Source organism: Trypanosoma theileri (assembly GCF_002087225.1).
Source record: "Trypanosoma theileri isolate Edinburgh chromosome Unknown TM35_Tth_74_V1, whole genome shotgun sequence".
Taxonomy (NCBI): domain Eukaryota; phylum Euglenozoa; class Kinetoplastea; order Trypanosomatida; family Trypanosomatidae; genus Trypanosoma; species Trypanosoma theileri.
In genome coordinates, this window is record NW_021639916.1 from 52,535 (window position 1) to 53,450 (window position 916).

General features: G+C 41.2%; 1 protein-coding gene across 1 annotated transcript; it reads left to right on the forward strand.

Moving 5' to 3' along the window:
- TM35_000741220 (uncharacterized protein) lies at positions 1–417 on the forward strand (the record flags this gene model as incomplete). The annotated part of the gene is made up of 1 exon (XM_029031287.1): positions 1–417. A coding segment is annotated over one exon (417 nt), but the record flags the coding sequence as incomplete, so codon positions are not given.
- Between the last annotated feature and the right edge of the window lie 499 nt (positions 418–916).

Genomic DNA, 916 nt, shown 5'->3' on the forward strand with positions numbered 1-916 from the left:
AAGTCTAATTCTAACCAGCAATCTCCTCCACCTGTTGATGCGACTGTCACACCAGACTCACAAGAAACCACTACCACCAACGAGACTACAGGTAACAGTACTTCTGGCGCAGATATGGGTGCACACGGTGATGGTAATCTTACCCAGCAATCTCCTTCAAGTGTTGATGTCACTGAAGCTTCAGCCTCACAAGAAACCAATTCCACTATTCCGGCCACCACTACTAACACTACCACAGAAGCACCAACCACCACTCCATCTCTTGTTCCTGTACCCAACGCAGAGATCAGCAGCAACACTATTGCCTCCGCTGTACAGAACAAGGCTAATGCTGACAGAAGTGACAGTCCTCTGTGGAGAAAAACTGCGGCACCGCTGTTGATTGCGGCTGTGTTGTTCTCTGTTACTGTGTACTGAACAGTGGGAATCATCTGAGAGCAGATAATAATAATGATAATACTAACATAATCATAATTGCGTACAACCACCCCATGGGTGAATAAATTAATAATCCGGTTAACAGCTTTCTCTTTTAATTCGAATATCTTTTCTTTTACTTTTGTGTGTGTGTGTGTTTTCTCTTTCTTATAATTCCATTACTTGCTTTTCCCGTTATGTGCGTTTGCAGAAAACTGGGCTGTTCTGCTCACTGACGGTATACATCTCTTGCTAGTACACACAGATGTGTGTGTGCAGTAATTTCATATATATAAACTAGAGCCTTGGGGTATTGTGTGTGTGTTTGGCTCTCTCTTTTATTTGGGTATTGTGGGTCTTTTCTTTTCTATTAAGGGGTACATATTATTATAATACAATCATGATATTTCTTTTCTTGTGCTTTACTGTGCAGTTGCTGCTTCTTTCTCTCTCCTTTCCACTGTGAGTATTTGTTGTACTTCTGTATGTTTGTTTTTTT